This window comes from Cimex lectularius, unplaced genomic scaffold, assembly GCF_000648675.2.
Source record: "Cimex lectularius strain Harlan isolate CLEC.00 unplaced genomic scaffold, Clec_2.1 scaffold53, whole genome shotgun sequence".
Classification (NCBI taxonomy): domain Eukaryota; kingdom Metazoa; phylum Arthropoda; class Insecta; order Hemiptera; family Cimicidae; genus Cimex; species Cimex lectularius.
The window spans coordinates 868,149-886,025 of record NW_019392659.1 but is presented as its reverse complement, the minus strand read 5'-3'; the positions used below and the strand labels follow the sequence as shown (position 1 = coordinate 886,025).

The 17,877-nt window shown below is 34.0% G+C and overlaps 1 protein-coding gene across 1 annotated transcript in view; it reads left to right on the top strand.

The window, feature by feature from the left end:
• Positions 1-17,877, top strand: part of LOC106669064 (GTPase-activating Rap/Ran-GAP domain-like protein 3) — a 423,385-nt gene that overhangs the window by 23,653 nt on the left and 381,855 nt on the right. The window contains exon 2 of the mRNA XM_014398322.2: positions 6,696-6,895. Coding sequence (XP_014253808.2) covers positions 6,699-6,895 — 197 coding nt within the window. The 5' untranslated portion in view covers positions 6,696-6,698. The remainder of the gene's footprint in view (positions 1-6,695; positions 6,896-17,877) is intronic.

Genomic DNA, 17,877 nt, shown 5'->3' with positions numbered 1-17,877 from the left:
ACCCTACTACGTAATTGTAATACGTTATGAGAAAAAAAAAAAGGAATGGGCGCTAAGAAAATACGAAAACGTTCAGCCCAACATCGAAGATCGATGAACGGCATAGAAAACGCAAAGTTCATATGAATTTATAAGATGGCTGTCTATTACAACAATCGATCGATTCTAACCACAATAAATATGTTAGACAATTACGATAAAAGAGGATATTTATGCAAGCTCAAAATTAACCAAACTCGTCTTAATGTGAGCCATTAAAACTTTGCCATTAGACGTGATAATTGTGAGAATCCTTTCCACACGACAATCAACGTTGATAGAAACTACTTACACGGACATTCTAACAACACCCATTTACACTGTCTGCAATGCGATATCGCTGGTGCATAAGCTGAAATCGCCTAGAAAGGAAATATCATCGGTTTTACATGAATCGGCGTACGACATGCTAACATTGAAAGCGATGTAGCGCGACAAGCTAAAAACGCCTTCAAATAACAGGACCTACCAAAAATAAATTGACGAAAAAAAAGGAACAATAATAACGCATAAACACTCTATCGCATCGCATAACAAATACAATCTTAGACGTTACAATTTTCTAATAATTATATAACATGAGTAGAAACAAAGTAGACTAACTTGCTAAGAACTACTTGAATAAAGTCAAAAATAGTAATAAGTTTTAATCAGAATTTTTTTTTACATAATTGTTTTTATGCCTCAATTTCAACATGCGTTATGAAGTAGGTTATTGGAAAGGAATCTTTTGTGTATGGTACATAGTCAATTGTACAAAGGCGTAGGTCTTTTTGACCTCACATGGTACTGTTTTTGCGATATGTTTATCACTGTTTAATCGTCAGGAAATTATTGACTAGTTGTTAATGAAATGAATGTTACAACAGGGCTACCAGGATGGTGTGTCACGGAGTTGAACTAATTTTTTTTTTCGTGGTTCTACACTCAAAAATATAGTAAAAAATATATCCGGCCCTTCTTGTGAATAGACCCTGTTTTTGGCAATTTTTTTAAACTTGAAATTTACCGTTTTCTAATATTTCTATTTCGCCGTTCAACTTGTTCGAAACAACTAGGTGATTATATAATTTTACAGCATTTTTTATGTAGATTGCAATATAAATATAATGAAAGCTATAGATAGCTAAGTTTACCAATAGACCAAAAAATTTTAGGTGACAAAAAATTGTTAAATTTAAAATCATGAAGTTTCCTAGTTCGATTGACCAAATAAATTATTTTCAATTAATTAATCTTTAAGTAAGGTATTGGTTGAGATACAAAAGTTAGTGTCACGAGGGGGATTCGAACCCACGGCCTTCGGCTAAATTCGACGCTGCTCTACCACTTGAGCTATCGTGACTTCGATCCACTCGGACACCAACTCCCCATCTCAACCTACAACCTTTTGAATTTTCCCTCCTTTTTGCTATTTTTAAGTATATATCATAAAAATTTATACAAGATTTTTTACAAGAAAATATTAAAAATAAGAAAATTATTTGTCAAAAATTAGCCTCCTTTTTATGGAAAATAATAGTCCGATTTTAATGTTTGATACTGTTATAAAATGCCTTTGACCATTTCTTTAAAAAGAATTATCCGCTATGAAAATCGGTATCCTAGGTTTAGAGGAAAATGAAATAATTAAAAATGTCAGACACTCAGAAGAACGTCGAAATTATCAGTCAAAAATGTATATACTCTGGAGGAACTAAAACGATATTTTATATTAGTTTATAAAAAAAATATAACCTAGTTCACATGAAAAAATTTGGTTTTTAGAAATTACAAAAATTAGCATTTTGTTGATTTATCTTTTTAAATCATACTAAATTTTGATATTCTGCGTCATTTTCCTTTTCTTTGTTAACCAACTATTAGTACATAAAAATTTTATTTTTAATCCATAAACGACGATTATGGGTTATAGCTTGAGAAAGATGAAAGACAAAGAATATGCTCTAGCGAAGTAATGATAAATGGCTTCCTGGCTTCCAGGACTACTTGTGTATCTCGAAATTTATAAATTTGGTAACTTTAATCTGTTCTGAAATAATCTAATCAGTATTATGAAACCTAATTGAATGCGGTTGTAAATGAAAAGCACTTATTTCATTCAGTATTTGAATAAAACAATAAAAAGCCATGCTGTATAACCCGAACAATCGATTTTCCTAAAAACCGATACCCATCACGCTGTACATTCAGATGCGTGGTAGTTAGATTACGTTTAATTTTGAAAACACTACAATACATCATTATAAATACATAATAAATCCATTATATTTAGTGGTCTATTGACCAAATTACTTCTTTAGTTAATTAATCATTTTAAGAAAGGTTTTGGTTCAAATGGAAAAGTTAGTGCCAAGAGTGGGATCCGAACCCACAACCTTCGGCTAAATACGCCACTGCTCTAAAGCTCAAGTGGTAGAGCAGCAGCGATTTTTCGAACGTTGTGGGTTCGAATCCCGCTCGTGGCATTAACTTTTCCTTTTCAACCAAAATCTTACATAAAAAGATTAATTAGGAATATTGACTTACGACGACAAATTAAAATAAAACTCAATAACACAAGTTTCATTAATTTCAGTTAATTTTTTCAACAATTGACTGGTGCAGAATTAATTATTAACGATTTTTTTTAATTTTGTGCTCCTTCATTTCAATTAATATAAAAACGATATGCATAACTGTGTTTACTAAAGAAATGACATACGTTTTGCAAAACCTAACTTGTTTGCCATAAAAACTTTTGTTAATAGAATATTTTTCCTACATATTTACCAATGTATATCATTTTGATTTAAACCACCACAATTTCTTTTATAAAAATTTCATTTATGCTCAGGAGGCAACATTCCTACAAAATCCAATTCTACTTCACCAATAAGATGCTCTTTATGATTGAAAAAAAAAACGACATTAAAGCCAGTATCGCAGGTGTTATCGCAGTCTTAAACCGAATCTTATCTATCTACCCTCCAGCGGCCATCAATTTATTTCCTAAAGAGAGACAGGTAAACCATTAGGAGGATTAGGTGCATTTAAACTTTCTAAAACGTACTGTCTACTTAAATTCGTCAGTGAAATGAACAGAGCGTATTGTTTGTTTGCCTTTTTTGTAAAAACCGCAAGAAATTCATTAAGCCAAGGATATTTAAAATATATGTTACGACTAGGTATTTTTTGATGAAGAATGAACATTCAATGTCTCAGTATTTAATGGCTTGCCTGAGGATATTTTCGATTTCCAGTTTGGCTAATTTGAAAAATCCTGTAATACTTTGTGTGCAAACATACCTGTACCCGTTCTGGCAGGTTTAGAGCAATCTGAACTTTGTTTGTACATTCTTGGGATTAAGCACTTTTTTGCCAAGCCTTTCTTTGTTTCAAACGTATTTCTTTCTCCCTCTGAATATCCTGGAAGAAGACGTTCATCGCTATGTACATTCCCGTTTCCTAAGATTATGGGAGTTTAACAATCTAATGTTCATAGAAAATTAACAATATAGATAAGAACAGCACTTTTGTTATTAACACAATTTTATCTCAAATACAAAATTGTACTATTGTAATTTAAATCCAAATCTATAGAATTCAAAAATAAATCTAGATTTTTATTTATTTAGAAATCGTGAGATGCGGTCTGGTGTGATGTAGGTTTCAGGAAAACATTTTCTTTTTTTTCTGAAACCTACATCACACCAGACCACATCTCACGATTTCTAAATAAATATAGATTAACGGTCAATAATCACCACATAAATCCAGATTATTTAAATCCATTCAATACTTTATATTTTTTTTAAAGTGTACTTTCCTTTGGAGTCATTCAGTCCGCCTAGGAGGACTTTAACCATTATTTACAAAAAATGAAAAATAAATAAATAATTTTGTCTGAAAACCGCTTTTTAACAAGTTGTCCAATTTGTTTTTAAGTTTTGAGAGGATGTTTCTAAGAGAACACGTACCTCTAAAAGCTACTCTAAAACTTTCTCATTTAAGAATTTTACATACTTTTTCTGATAGTTCCGCAATATATGGCAAGCAACGAAAGCCTAAAGTTTCGTTTTTGATGGGGTGGCTAAGTCCGATTCTTTTCCTTCTTTTAAAATTAATTTTTTATTCATTTTACTGGCAACCTGTCTATAAATATTTCTTTATATACATTATTTTTAATCAATGTATTAATCTTTGTAATTCCGATTTACAATTAGCAGTTGTTGTTGGGAGTTTAACATAGGTCTATGAGCCAAATGAATCCAGCAGCTTTTTCGGTCCATGGGAGAGATCTGCTGAAATCATGGCGTCTATTATTGTAGGTTTTCTATATATGTCTATTTCAATTAGCTTATTCATTATGGACATTTTTAAATCAAAAAATTTAAACAACCTTTTCTTTATTTCCAATGTATAATTTACAATAGGGTGTAAAGAATTAATTAATTTAACATGTCAACTCCATTACAACGTAAATTCCATAAAACCATATTAAATAATGAATTACATCAATTATATTATTATAATTGTAATATCTTCTTTATATTATTATCCTTATTATTTATTATCACATTATTGTCGTTGTTTTCTCCACAGACTTTTCGCTATGATACATATGCCAGTTTCTTTTAAGATAGTTTCGGATGAGTTTGTTCAAGTGTATGAAGTTGCGGCTATTGTCACTTTTCAATACTATCAATACTATATGGGACGTCTTCGTCAATCGCTGCCTCTCCTTGTTCTGCTTCAAGGAAACAAACTGGAGCCTGCGAACTCAAGGCGAAGGCACGTTAATTGATGAACGATGTGAACACCTTGGGAGTTTGTCCCTTTGAGCAGCATTGCCCAAAAGCTCGAAATATAATGCTGCAAGCATTTGAATTCTTATTTTATGCATTCTTGAAAATCAAGAGAAGAAGGATCGGGTTTTTACATGAGCAAGTAAAAACCACGTTTTTTTGACAAAAATCGCGACTAAGTTGAAAACAGAAATAATAAATGGTGGAGTGAGATGTTCTTCAATCTTTTTTTTTTAAAAAGTAGTTCCTACTCACAGTATTAACTTCACACAGTATCTAACTGTATGTAGGAACTTACCTTTTTATAAAGGTATAACTGGAAAACTGTTAAGTAATTAGTACTAGAAGGAACAATTTTCTAGCTCCACAGTTCAATTTGAAATTTTCTCCAAAAAAAACATATTCCGAATTTTTGAATTTACAGACGAAGACTGAAGCTAGGAAAACATTAAAAACACCATCTTGCTTAGGATAAAATTTTCTAAAAATAAAATTTAGCGCAGGTCTGTGACTTTGACGCCTGATTTTTCGTGCAAAACTCAGGTGGTTGGTCTTTTGATGGGCAATGTATTATATTAGTTTTATATTAATGAAATTAATATATAATACTAAGTGTTTATCAAATAACTCCAAATAATTTTATCAGACAGTTTAACAAACCTGTTCTACAGACCGTAAAGTTTAATCCAAAGAAGGATTTAAACTCTAGACAAAAGAAATTATCTTTAGGATAGAAATAAGTAATTATTAGCTTACCACTTGTATTTTTATATTTCCATAAAAAATGGAAATGTAATGAATTCTTATCAATACTTTGTGAAAATCTTTTAATGTAAGGTTTTGGTTGAAATGAAAAAGTCAGTGTCAGGAGCGGGATTCGAACCCACGACTTCGGCTAAATACCCCGCTGCTCTACTACTTGAGCTATCATGACTTCACGAAGGTCCATTGCCATTTTTCACATTCGTGTAATCAGGATTTGATTCTCGGCGACAAAATTCGTCAAAAAATGACAAAAAGGAGAGAAAATTTGAAAGGTTGTAGGTTTTGATTGGGGGGGGGTTGGAGTCCGAGTGGATCGACATCAAAGTCACAATCGCTCAGGTGGTAGAGAAGCAGTGTATTTAGCCGAAGGTCTTGAGTTCGAATCCAGCTCGTTTTACTTTTTCATTTAAACCAAAACCTTATATAAAAAGATTAATTAATAGAAAGAATTAATTTGATCAATAGACCACTAAATATAATGCACTCTGTGAAAAGATCGTTTTCAGTTTATCATACATTTTTGAACATTAATTAGTTTTAGATAAAATAAATCGTTGAACCAAAATTAAGACAAGTTCTTCTGGGATGGCCATTGTTTTCAATTTACGAGAATGAAGCGGCCTGTCTCATAAAAGTCACCAAGGTACTAAGTGTTGATATCCCGCAACCTTGGTACCGACGTGTTCTTGAAGTTAGTTTTATGGGCGGCAATTAAAGCAAAACAAACATTAAAAGGCTGTTTTATTAAAAATTTGAAATGTATAATTTTTATAGGTTATACTTATTTATTTCTATTCGGATATATTGTGCAAGTAGTGTTTTTCGGTAATTGCACGGCATTTGTTACGTACTTTACTTATCACAGGGATAAAAAAGGCCTTAAAAACACCCTTTCGAAACCTTTTTCATCCAGTTCTTAAAGATTCCCTTCAACGTGAAAGTAACCTTTCGCTCCTTTTCTCACAAGAACCTTTTCAAATCCTCAGACCCTCCATGCCTTTTCAGGGTGAAAATCGGCGCTTTTCGATCCGTGAGATGATCAGCAATACCTAAAGACAGTTGATAAATTGACGATTTTTTTTTCTTTGAAAAATTATATTTTAGAGCATGCAGAAGTCCGAGAGCGTCAGACTAGTCCGGGGCACGACTTGTGCCTCCCTTTCGCCGCGGATGAGGCCTTCTTCGTCTGCCCTCATAACGCAGTGTCGGTTGAAAAAAGCTCACCCTGCTCTTCTCCACCACAAAGCTAAATACGATTTGAGGAGTTCCAGCTTCGAATGTCCGCCACGTACTTGGACGTCAAGGTAAGTTTCATGTGGTAACATAAACAGGCGCCATTCCCGACCATCATATTTTACTGGTGATAGAAAAAATCACACTCATACTCACAGGTGCGCAATGTCACTTGAACAACTACTTTCTCCCTATANAAAAATTATCATTTTAAAGTATTTTGCTTCGCGGAGGCGTTTTAACGTATTTCATATTAAAATATGCGCAAAATTATTCAAATTAAACCATCTATGTTTTAGTGGTCAATTGACCAAGTTACTTCTTTCAATTAATTATTCTTTTTTATGTAAGGTTTTTGGTTGAGATAAAAAAGTCAGTGACATGAGCGGGATTCGAACCTTCGGATGAATACCCCTCTGCTCTACTACTTGGGCTGTCATGAAGCCGAAGGTTGTGGGTTCGAATCCCGCTGGTGACACTGACTTTTTTATCTCAACCAAAAACCTTACATAAAAAACAACAATTATTCAAATTGTTTCTTTCCAATGTTGTAGATTTCTTTTTTTTTTTTTTTTAAATAAATCGTCGTCTTTTTTGTACAAAACACTAACGAACACTAGATCAAGGTATGGTAATGAAGAAGAAAGCAAATTCAGTTGTCACTGCCAATCTTTCGACCTATTTTAAGGTCATCATCAGGGCAAACAATCTTAAATATGTGAACAGATTGACACATTTATACTTTTTAAAGTGATCTCTTTTTTCATTGAAGACTGACTCAGTCCCAATTTTACCAAGAAGTGTTAGAAATTACAAACCTTTGCCTTTTTTTTCAAATATGAATGTATTTCGTAGCAGCCGTGCTTCCTCTTCAGCGTATAAAATCTTTAAAACATTTCAGATAGCCTTTATATTATGCTGTTTTTATTTCCATGATTTTGACCACTAATGACAACACATTTTTATTATTCAACATTAAAACCAAAGAAACATTGAAAAATCCCTACCCCGTCATATACATTTTGGAGTGCAGCGAGCACTTCTGCCGGCTGTTTGGGGTGCAGGATAGATTCGAATGCATCTTCCCTACGACCAGCTACTTCATCTTAACACCTATCTCATTTCACTTCTGAATAACGAACGTTTCTTCCCACTCACCCGGCAAACTTGTTCAGGCAGGATTCCCTCATGGTAGCCTCCTTGGTCCAGTCCTTTACTTCATGTAATTCTGCGGACACCGCAATACTTCTTAATTAATTAATATAATATTAATTTGCAGTATTGCATTTCTGTGTAGTCACGACGACCCTCCTTTCTTACAGTCTCTTCTCACCATTATCGATCTGTGGCTAAAGAAGTGAAAGATGAAGAAAAGAAATTACATTACATTCACACAAGGGCGAGCGATCCCTCCTCCTGTTCCTCAACGGTGTTTCTCTACCCACGACTACTGTGTTAGCTATTCACGTTAGACAAACGTCTCACCCCTCACATGATAACCCAGTTATATATTAGAGCAAAAGGAACCTAATAGATAACTATTCCAACTCCTTTCTCAATTCTTAGAGAGATGATCAAATGGAGGCCCCAATAACAAAAGACTAATGTACATCACTCTACTTAAACCTGTATGTCCTTAAACCTATGAAAACATGGGGCTCAGCCAGTATCAGTTTACTATAGAATCCAATCTTCCAGTTGAAAACACTCCGTTGTATTGCAAACGCTCATTCCTATGTATTCAATCTGTTACATGTTTTACTACAATCCTGTGTTTGCTACTTTGTACTATTTATAGCCAAACATCTCGGGTGTTTTCATGTCTTCTCAGCCTAAATAAATACGGTAACAAGCTTAATAGATCTCGTTCCCTACAGTCTCAGCTTACTATCTTGAGTTTTGTTAAAGAAGTGAAAGACAAAAGTTTAAAAAATAAATTTCCAATCATATATTAAGTTCAAACTAGAAGGGTATTCATAATTTTTGTAAGATATTAACTAGTGTTAACTCGAATAGAGAAATGCACAGTAAGATCGTGAACGCCTTTATTATCCTCCCTTTTCCTCGACGATCTCTCTGATTGTCTTGAATACGGTATACGCTATGGAAATATTGAAATAAAGACTAATTTGAACGCCGAAGATATTGTGATTCTGTCAGACTCACCGGCTACCCTGCAAAAACATATTAATGCCTTAGAGACTTACTGTAATAAATGGAATCTTTCGGTCAACCTAAGCAAATCCAAAATTATGGTTTTTCGTAGGGGAGGCAGGCTTGCGGCTAATGAACGCTGGTATTCTAAGGGCTCTCGCATTGAAACAGTCAGTGAGTATAAATATTTGGGCTTAATTCTCACCCCTAAACTTTCATTCAATGGTCATCTCAAGCGAAAAACTCATATTGCAAAAATGCATTGAATTCAATTTGGGCTAAATTCACTTCCAATAATCTTGTCCCGGTGTGCAGCAAATACAAGCTGTTTTTGGCTGTTTGCCGCTCGATTGTGTCCTATGCTTCCAGGCTTGGGGTTCCAGCACTATGAAACAATTGCATCCCTACAACGCTATTTTATCCGTAAAATTTATCACCTCCCTTCTTTCACGCCTAACTACATGATCTACCTCGAGACCTCAGTTGAACTTTTGTTTCAATTTACATTACATTTACATACCTCCTATGTCTGCAGGGTTCTAAACCTTCCTAACTGCCGCTTTCCTAAAAATACAGTGCTGGAAATCATAAAGTCCAAAATATTCCTGGAATAACTTGGCTCAACAATTTCAGCTGAATGACAATTTTTCCCTGGACAATTTCAAAGAGTGGCCACTTTTACACTCAAAATTAATTAACAATATCCGCACTTCTCACAGAATGAAATGTCTTCTTCATGCTCAACATTCTTCTAGGTTTTTGCTGTATAAGGACCTAAATATCAGTCAACCTTTCTTGAACATAGCGCAAAATTCTAAAATTCCGTCCATTCCGCTAGCTCGCTGGTTTTACAAAATTAGGTGCGAGTTACTGTTCCCTTAATTATAACCCCACAAGAGTCAATAGGTCCGATAGGTGCTCTCTCTGCAACAGGCAGGCTCGAGAAGATTGTTTTCATTTTCTAGCAGAATGCGCAGTTTTAGCGGAATTCCGAGCACGGCATATAGGCTTGCCCACGTTGACGAGAGAGCACCTAATCTCTTTATTAAATAACCCTGAGTCTTTAAATCTGGTAAAGTTTGCGATGGAATCCTGGAACTACAGAAAACTGCTTGTTTTTTCTTTCAATTATTAAATGTTTACTGTATATATCAGAGACACCCTGGTTATATATGTGCATAAATAGATATGTTGTTATTTTAGTTTACTTATATAGTTTTTTCTCTTTCTTTTGTTTATTCCTTAAGAAGAAATGTGTTTCTTGTTTATTAAAAATGTATAGTCCGACTCCGGCAGACGGTTGATAACCATTGCCGTTATGTGCTTTTTGGTTATGTACAATTTTTTTTCTTCTATTCTCTTTTGTTTATCTAATAAAGTACTTTTTCATTCATTCATTCCTGCACGCCCCCTTCTTTTCTTACCATGCTAAACCTTATTTTTTTTGCAATGCTGCGCGTGGCGATTGGTAGAACCAAAAATAAAGCTAAAACAGTCCATGAAGGCTTGTTGTTGTTTGTTTTGGTTTTCTTTTGTGCTAAATTGTAATATGCCAGAAGCTAATAAAAAGGAAAATTAATCAACTCTTTCATTCAAAATGCATCAGTTTCACTCGACAAATACTAGCAAATGATACGCTTCAATTCATGCCGACATACCTAACTTGTATCCATCCTAACGTCTAACAGCCTACAATTTTGAATCTCAGTAGCGAAACCAATATATGTGTCTAACAGCTTACAACTATGTAGGATATGGGATGTATCTATTATGAATGAGAGTGTAAAGACAGGTCAGAAATTAACAAAAGATATTTATTGGTCCGCTTTAATTAATGCGTATTTAAGAATAAAAATACATGTAAACAAAAACAGCTGTTAAATTCATGGCTGCCATGCTGGTTACCTACGCCCTAACGGACAGCAATGTGACTACATGTTTGACCTAACATCTAACATCGGCCCTGGTTTGTTAGATCGAGCAGTGTTAACTAGCCGATTCTTACAAGTCTACGTCATCTCGATCTAATAGGACTTAACAGAGTTAACAGGGTTAACACAAAGAATGCCGTGCTATCATTAAAATTGCCCCTTACCATCAAGGTACTGTGCTCCTTTTCTACACTTGCTTGCTCGTTAGGACTTAATGCAATCTCGTCGCTTACGCAGACGATCAAAACTATTTATCATAAACGAGAGTGTATCAAAAAACACAATTCCCAAATAAACCTGAACGTACTGTATGGAAATAGGGGGCTGAGCCAAAGCTTCCAACTTCTACAGAATCCTATCATTTCAATCCATAAGCCTCCGTTATTTAGCAAAGCTTCATCTGTATGAGTCTTCAATCGTACCCTCCACAATGGACAGACATAACAATTACATTCCTATACCATAAATACCGGATACAACAAATTCTTCATTCACCCATCCCAATTCCTTACCAACATTGATCCCCAGCCTGACTTGCTGGTATTCCTCAACGCTGACTGAAACGCCGATTTTCTGTGATCTAATCCTAAGCATTATCAACTTTTTTCATTGTTTTAGTGATCAGTTAAGTATTAAGATTTTAAGTGTTTAATTATTTATTAAAAATAATAATGTTATCCACGATAATTCGTTTAGGATTAATCAAATTTCCATACAACTGTAACAGATATTGGAATATAAGAAATCCTGTCTCGTATCGAAAGAAAAAAAAATATAATACGGTCTGGTAAATTGGATGTTATATTTTTTCCAGACCATCGTCAGTCGCCGTCGACCGGATTCTTTCCCTCCGGGCTATTTATTGTATATTTGATGAGTTTCACGAGGCCGTTAACCTGCTCAATTCCTCAGATTTCGACAGTCCGCCAGAGAAGGCTGAATATTTCATGGACCTTTTTCCTTTTAACACCCTTCTTCACTTTTGTATCATACCTCTCTATCGAGAACGACACCTTTTATTTCCGCTCGAGAGAATTCGAAAGTGACCGTGCAGTAATTTCACAAAATTTCATATTTCGCACTAATGTATATGTTATAATACAATTATACGCGACGATCTATTGAAATATTTTTATGTTGCATTTTATTTTTAATTTATAATCTTGTTGGAGTGTGATTTATTACACAATTTATTCAAACTTAACTCTTATTAAATAATGTTAAATTTTAAAAAATATATTTTTATTCACTGAAATTCATTTCCCGCCCTAAAATACACGAAATATAACACACAAAAGTCAATACAGCTAGAGTACCCAAAGAAGCCGCTGGAAGACTCCGACCATTCGCCCTGCGAATTTAAAAATTTCTAAAAGGAGAATGGAAAATTCGTTGGGCTTATAAAAATAGCAATAAACCGTGACAAGTTAAGAAAGACGTCGTTCCGTGGTAAACGGGTTGAAAAGAGAGAAGGCTACGCATAAGTCGTTGAAGGATAACTCACAGGCAACGTCTGACAAAAAAAAGTGAATATGTAGGTGCCTGTTATACAGCAATAAAATAACTGTTGAACACTTTTTCAATTGTACAAGGTATGACGTTTATAGACAATATTATGAATTTTTTCGTGCGATCTCTTGGTGTGCGGCTGCGGGCACAAATCGCTGTTCTGTTTTTTCCGGGCAGTAAGGATTTTTAAATGCAAGTGTTTTTAAATGTTTATGTGTGTGTATTTTGTCTGTATTGTGTTCATGTCGATATATTAGAATGTATGTTATTTATTAGCTTGAAAGAAAAAGGTTGTTGAATATCAATATCTACCCGCCCCAAGGAATATCAAGTACTGTGAGGAAGTGAAGTGGTGACCAGATTTCTATGTATGTATGTATATATATATATATATATATATATATATATATATATATATATATATATATATATAGTTTTGTGTGTGTGTGTCTGTGGGAAGTTGGACAAAAGCGTCTGGATCTGTGGCACTCTCGTTTATTCAAAACAGAACGAAACAACAACAGCAAAGTGAACAGCGCACAATTAATTGTTAATTGTTAATTGTTAATTGTTAATTGTTAATTTGAAAAATTGGATATTTACTCTCTTCTTTTGTTCACTCATAATAAACTATCCTAGTCTAAAATAAAATATTATCTAACTGTTCTTGATTTTCAAAATGTAAGAGTATTGATAGCTGAATCTTTCCTTCGGATTGATATATTTTGATAAAAATACGTATATACACATCACCACAAATATAGATGTGTGGTCACATTCACTCCCTAGAGTACTCGATATTCCTCGGGGCGGGATTATAAGAAACCCCTTCCTTTCACGCTAATAAATTACATTCCTTCCAATAAATTAACATAAGTCAACACAGGCACAACACAAATACACATAAAAAACTGTATACATTTAAAAATCCCTATAGCCCTGAGGTACCGGAACAGCCTTCTGTGCCTGCTGCCGTGGCCCAAGACTGCGCAAAAGTTCGATATGCAAAAATATAGTCTAAATTCATAAGCCTTCTACAATTGATAAGGTGCTCGACCGTTAATCTATCCTAGCATAGCAGGTACCTACGCGGTCGCTTTCTGGCCAGAAGGTGCCCGCGCGTTATTCTTGTATGACCTATACGTAGTCTTGTCAGTATGACCTTTTCCCTTTTCGAACCGTTCCCCGTCGACCAGGGACCGACTTCTTCTTAACCTTCCACACTTTAGCAAGGTTATTTCTATTTCTACTCGCCCAGCGGTTTTCCCATTCTCTTTTTACAGAGTTTGAAATTATTAGTTTTAGGTCTGCTGGGCATATAGGTTGGGGAGCGTCGTGGGACCTTCCAGCGGCTTTTTTGGCGGCCCTGTCTACTTCTTCGTTCCCGGCTGCCTTATGTGGCCGGGAACCCATGCCAATACGACCTTCTTTCCCCCTGTGTTAAAGTTTTAGCATCACTTAACTTTAATTGAATTGTTACACTTAGCATGATAATGGGATTTCTATTCGGTAGATACCACCAGTGACCAAGTTACTCGAGGTCTTGTATTCAGGATATTTCTAAGTTATGTTATTTTAAGTAATTATTCCATCTGTCCAGTATATTGTTTCTATTTAATAATTTAAAATTGTCAGTGTTTTATTCCCGGGAATCGTAGTGCCACAAGTATCAAATCAATTATATCAATTAAAAATTACAATTTGGTACAACATACCTCGAGGTCACGATAGCTCAAGTGGTAGAGCAGCGGCGTATCTAGCCGAAGATCGTGGGTTCGTATCCCGCTCGTGCCATTGACTTTTTTATCTCAACTAAAAACCTTAATTAATTGTAATATATTAATTGGTCAAGCAGACCACGAAATTAGTGCATTTAATGACAATTTGGTGGTTTTTTTATAAATTGTTCAGAGAAATAATAAGGTTCAAAGTTATGTAAGGATTTATAAGATTTTCCTAAAAATTTTACTTATCTTCAAATCCAGCACTTAATTAAAATAGTTTTAATGCTTCACAAATTAATTTAGTTGTTTGAGTTTGATGATCTTTGTTTAATAATGTATATTTTTGTTTGGGTGCTATTTCCACAAAAGGTATAGCGTAAAGTTGTGACGCTTACACTTTACTTTGGAGACTACTTTTGAACCATTCCTCCGAATAAATTAGTGCGTTACAAAGTTTGTGATGAAAACACCAGCCCGCTACTGTCAACTGTTTCTTGTAAAAAAAAGACTTGGACGACAGTTAACGGAAGCTTCTTGCACATATCGCTCTCTTTTCTTTTTTCTTTTTGATCAAAAACGCGACGTGCTGCGGCCCTATTTTTTCCATGTCTCTCTATCCTCAGCCGCACTTCTTCTTATTGTTTTTGGGCTGATATCTGCGAACTGGTAAATTACACCACATTAGCTAACACGGATTTATATTTTAGAAATATCTTTTTTTTATTAAGTTAAATTAGTTAACAAGATTTGTCTCTTTAGCCAACACTTAATATGGCTAGTCATAAAGATTATCATAATTACAAATTAAATTAATTTTTAACTGGATTTTCATATTCATCAGTGCCGCTTTTCATTTTGTCGGGTTATTTGCCTTATAATGTGCAAAAATATTTTCGTACCATTATTTTGTAATAAGAGCCAAGAGTGAGCAACGATGTGGTTTTCACTTTTTAGGAGATCAGCCGTCGCTGAATTAATGGGGTCACGGTATGTGCTTGAAGGAATTTTTATGAAACTTTCCAAGAATATAATTCCTACCTACACCCTTGCCGACCTAATTCGGAATGTTTGGCACTGGTTGTCGATTGATCAACCAAACAACTATCCCACACTGTCTCAAATATGTTTAGTGTAATTAATTTTTAAACCACAGTTTCTAATAATTACAAATTACTGTTGGTTAAATATTATCTAAAAAAATTCTAGGCTGTAGCGCAAACAAATTATGTTTTTTTTTTTGCTTCATACAAATTTATAATGAAATGAAATTTTTTTTCGTCTATTAGTTTTATTTTACAGTTATGATGCATCCTGAGATATTATCAAAGTTCGAAAGCAACGGGAGCTTTATAACCTTTAATATGTTTATCCTTAACCTTTATATAATAATGAGAAATTTATATTAGTGGTCTCTTTTGTTGGTGATCTAAAATAGTAGAATTAACGTCAAAAAGAAAATATGACTATTGTCAAATAATCGATTTTACAAACTAATAATTGCAGGGAGATGTACGATATTTTCTACTATATTTACGATGCTTTTCCAGAGCTAAATTGAGCGTTGAATTTTTTAATGTTTTTATTGGGATTTAGAACAAACCTTAATACGGACCGCCTATCACTTCTTGCAGTCTACCGACAATTCACGATATTTGTGTTAACCCTGTTAACTCTGTTAATTCCTGTTAGATCGAGAAAAATGATGACGTACACTTACATGGCTAGTTAACATTGCTCGATCTAACAGGCCAGGGACAATGTTAGATGCTAGGTCGAATATGTAGTCGCATTGCTTTCCGTTAGGGTATAAACCAACATGGCAGCCACGAATTTTACAGCTGTTTTTTGTTTACACGTATTTTTATTCTTAATTACGCGTTAATTAAATCAGACCAATACATTTCTTTTGTTAATTTCTAACCTGTCCTTATGATATCATTCATAATAGATACATCCCCTATCCTATAAAGTTTTAGGCTGTTAGACGTTAAGATACAAGTTAGGTATGTCGGCACGAATTGAAGCTGTCATTTGTTGGAACATTTCGAGTGCATGTATTTTGAATTAATAAGTTGATCAATTTTAATTTTTTATTAATTTCTGTCATCTTATATTTTAACACAAAACAAAACAAAAAAAAACAAACAACAAGCCTTCAACGACTGTTATAGCTTTAGTTTTGGTTCTACCAATCGCCACGCGCAGCATTGTGGAAAAAATTAACGGTTAATATGCTAAGAAAAGAAGGGGTGTTCAACATCTTACTGGACATTTCTTACATGAATGACATCTTACAAACATCATGAGTACCCCTACTGTTATATCGGAATTTTGATGAGCTCATGGTAAAGTGTAAGATCGAACAAATAGTAAGTAACGTTTGCAATACTGAAACTAAAAAACTAAAATTACTGGAACGATTGAATTCGACAGGTGTTGGATGCTTTGCCTGAGCAATACATTTAGATTCCAGGTCTGAATTATTTGTTGTAGTTTTTTGAAATTGAGGTATAATTTTGATCGTCTCTCTAAGAGTCCAGAGAGAAGTTTTTATGATCTTTTGATTTCGTTTCGTTTTAATCTACCGTGAGGATTACATATGAGGCTATCTATGTATGGTAAAATAGAGAAACACTATTCAGGAATTAAGAAAGAAGGATCGCTCTCCATAGTGTAAAGTTCATGTACTGACTTTTATTGTATTTTTGTGAAATTTTATCTTTCATCTCTTTACTTACTGCTCAACGGAGGTAGGGTGAGACTGTAAAAAACGAATTTCTATTATTCTTTTAAATCGAATATGAGGGTAACACATGAACCATTTTTTATTTATATTGCTAAGTATTGAGCGTAGTTATTCGTGGGTAAATTAATACTTAATTCCTTGACGTTTCGTATTTAATTTCATTAATTTTTATCATTCCATTATTTAGCCGCGGCTCGAGAACCGTAAGATGTGACTGTATAGCAGGATCATTTTGAATCGACAGGTTTGTAGTGTAGCCTGTAAACGTTAACAGGTTAATATTGGGGTGATTAGGCATGTCTGTAATAACTGAAGGAATGGACCTAGGATACCTTGAAGAACTCCTACCTTACCTACCGTTGGATGAGAGGGAAGTAACTGTACGTTACTCAGAAGTATCGTTAGGCTAGGCTCTAGGTTAAGAAATTGGTAGAGAGACTCTTTGCGTTTACCCAGCAGCCCAGCATGTCAGACTCGATCACATGCTTACGCATACTGCTTCTTTTTAATGAAGGAGATGATAAATAAAAGTGGCGGCACTATTGAACCGTAGAGTGTAGTTAGAAACAAATACTTATTAAAATCTGTGAATTTATGACTTCTTGTAATACATGTTTCAATCATTACATTTTCTTTCATTTTTCTTTTATACAAGGTTTTCATGTTTGTATATGTTAATTTGTGAATTGATAATATTAGTTTCAATGTCTTGATTAAGAGGATTTATTCTTCGAAAACTTAACTGATAGTTTTTCCTTTCAAATTGACTTTACTCCTTTTTAAAAAATTATGTAAGACAATTGTTAATTGTTATATTTCATTTTGTTTTAGTTAACGTTAATTATTTTATTTTGTCTTGTTTAATCTTAAGACTACTGCACTCATTTACATCTGTTGGTTTGTTATATGGATTAAGGTGAAGTAAATCATCCAAGACAGATCACATCCATCTTTATACAGGATTACAATTACAAAAAGTTACTATAAAA